Source organism: Amblyomma maculatum, chromosome 4 (assembly GCF_055883805.1).
Source record: "Amblyomma maculatum isolate TAMU_Amacu chromosome 4, ASM5588380v1, whole genome shotgun sequence".
NCBI lineage: Eukaryota > Metazoa > Arthropoda > Arachnida > Ixodida > Ixodidae > Amblyomma > Amblyomma maculatum.
The window spans coordinates 78619154-78622047 of record NC_139347.1 but is presented as its reverse complement, the minus strand read 5'-3'; the positions used below and the strand labels follow the sequence as shown (position 1 = coordinate 78622047).

Below are 2894 nucleotides of genomic sequence, written 5' to 3'. Positions count from 1 at the left end.
CGGGTTCCAAATAATTTTGCTTGCTACAGTAGCTCCGCACATCCTCAAGACGTAACAACTTTTTTCCTCCATCACGAATGCATACGAAAGACACCGAAGGATACGGTCAATTTTACTCCGTAGTCATGAAAATGAAAAATATCTAACCTTTGATCGCTTAAGAAGGCCAAGCGCTGCTAGAAGGACCTCTATTTCTAGTAATTCTGAAGCCTCAATGGCTGTAATGTTTCGATCGAACGTTTTCTCGTTCCCATGGACACGGCGGCCGGCAACCAACAACATAAAACTGTCGGTGAATGCAGCGGTCATTCGCCGCATATGAGTTCAGCCGCTGTCTCGTCTACAGAACACGTTTTATTTGTGTAACAGCGTTGAATGCACGGGAAAAGGAGCATTCCGTGTAAGCTTCTACGCCAGCTACCGCGTATGCATAACAGCCGTACGTGTTTCCCACGAAGCCGATACGCGATGGGAAAGATCCGTGGGCAATGCTGTTGCTACTCGCTTGACTTGTCGCGGGTCGCATGCTGCGCCGCATAACGTTCTTTGGACGGCTGTTGGAGAAACAGTCTCATCTTGGACTATGGCAACAGTGGAGCAAGCCCGGCATCATGGTGCCCGGCATTTCGGATGCGGGCTTTCTAATTTGTAGCCGTAGCAGCCTCGTCACAGAGATTCGGCTGATCGCTGCAGCTACGTCGATATAGCCATGCGAAGCAACGCGCTTGTGCCGGGACGCTTCCTGACCCTGAGTGCACACCTGGTGCTCCTGGTGACTCTGCTGTGGGTGTACGACGAGAATGTGAGGGCCTGTCTGCCTCGGGACTTCAGCGAGGCGCAGTACGCTGCCAAGAGTACGGAGGTGATCGTCGGGCTCTCGCTGGGACTTGTCCTGACCGTGTTCGAGCTGGTCGGCTTCCTGACAGGCGTCTCCATGTTCTTCCCCTCGCAGGCTCTCATTTCGACCGCTTCGCACTGCGCAGCCACCGTAGCTCTAGCCTACTACGTGGTCGAGCTTTGGGACTGCTCCACGTACTGGTGGATATTTGCCTTCTGCAGCGTTCTGCCCGCAATCGCGGAACTGTGCGTGATTATAGGCGTCGTGTTCTTCAAGAAGATTTCCTGATAGATGGAAGGTCGTTATTTCAGACTGTATGCTACTTATTTTTATACCTAACAAGTGAGACTTACGGACGTATCGCTGACGTATGTGTATACTCGAATTAAACATTTGGAAATCGTAATACCATGAAAAGTAAACCAGTTGATATATAGTTGCGTTTTATCACCCATGCACTTGTGTCCGGTTTCCGAAATATGTCATTTTTGCGTTTTATTTTCTTTAACAGCGCATTTCAATACACTATACTTAGTGAAAATATTACTTAAACAGCTTCTTTATCGGGGTACTGTGCATACCTCAGCTGGCTTCTTTAGAACACTGCAACAGTGTACTGGAGAACAAAAGTGGAGTGGAGCTCTCTTAAGGGCTCAGCGCCAGCTCTTTCGCTTCTTTGTGATTGCTGTTGTATTCTAGCATCGTCACTGTCTCTAAAAGCGCGTGCCTCGTTCAAAATTTTGTTTACTTTGTTTTCAGTGCACTGTTGGGACGCTCCATAGACAAATCTGTTCTCGGTACGCAGTGCATATTCGCCTTAATTCCCAATTAACCATCATCATCATCATGTTTATTGTGGACAACATTACATGGTGTCCGAAGGGAGATGCCAAAGGAGGCCTAATCCCCAAAGGGATTAAAGGCATTAGTGCCTAAAGGGATGTACTTCAGGGAAGTGTGTCCGAGGGATACAAATATGCGACAAGACGAGATTCGGAAATATGCGGTACAGTGCTAACTGGAAATTATTGCAAGATGCCTTTGTCAAGCGTAGAGACTTCAACTGGCTGATCATAATGACTGTATGGTATACTGCACGGGTTTCTCAAAACTTTTCTCTGTTGGCTGACAAAAGCGCCATGCAAGCTTTTCATGCGCTAAACGTCTTTTCACAACGTGTTCTATGTGAAAGTTGTGTGTAGAACTCGGGCATCAGAGAAAAGTTATGACGTGATAAAAAGAAACAGTAAGCCCGTTTATTCACAGGATGCCCTGATGGTTCGAGCCCCCTTGGAAACAAGCTGTCAGTGCTGCCCTCTTAAATCACATCTTCTCATTGTTGTATACTGGTTTTATATATCCTTTTTTTTTTTCCTGGTTGCTGGTTGAGAGTGTTTGTGTCATAAAACGTCCTAACGTGGCAAGCATTGACGCCATGGGTGACCGAAGACGATTGCAATTGTTCAAATTGGAAGCTTACGTTGATGATCCCTGTGGTATCCAGCACCTTCTTGGGAGCAAGAGAGATGTATCTGCTTGCGAGCCGTATCGATGGAACATTTCGGTAATTCGTAGCACATGATTTACATTTTCAAAAATGTGCACGCGCCAAGCTGCAGCTTGTGCATTGCTTTCATTTCCCGTGTAACACTTCAGCGCGTTGCTGGTTCGTGAATTCTTTGCATAACACTTTATTAACACCGCTACTTACCTGTCTCGTTTATTTCATAACACTGCAGGCCAGAATTGGAGCAACCTTTGTTTGAAGGCACGCCGTCACAGCACAACTTTTGCTAACGAGGGGGGGGGGGGGGGGGGGCGAAGGGAGATCAGCGCGTGGTCGAGGTAAGGGGTGATACATAGTACGAAACGTGTGGTACTAAAACAATTTTTATTAAACCCGAATTTCAAAATTGACTAGTATTGTCTACTATTTACAACCACACATAAAGTTGGGACATGCCTCTGCATCGCTTAATAAACACGAGCTCATTCCTGTGCGAAGAGAGGCAATACTTTGGACGCGCAAGAAAATGAATCACCTGTGTTACTCAAG

At 46.8% G+C, this 2894-nt stretch overlaps 1 protein-coding gene across 1 annotated transcript; it reads left to right on the top strand.

Moving 5' to 3' along the window:
• The first annotated feature begins 709 nt into the window (after positions 1-709).
• LOC146191500 (transmembrane protein 107-like) lies at positions 710-1126 on the top strand. Its single transcript, XM_084600342.1, has one exon. The coding sequence runs from the start codon at positions 710-712 to the stop codon at positions 1124-1126; it is 417 nt and encodes a 138-aa protein (XP_084456468.1).
• The last annotated feature ends 1768 nt before the right edge of the window (positions 1127-2894 follow it).

What these genes read in the sequence shown, in the direction of transcription:
- LOC146191500 (XM_084600342.1), top strand. Translation starts at nt 710, where the DNA reads ATGCGAAGCAACGCGCTTGTGCCGGGACGCTTCCTGACCCTGAGTGCA.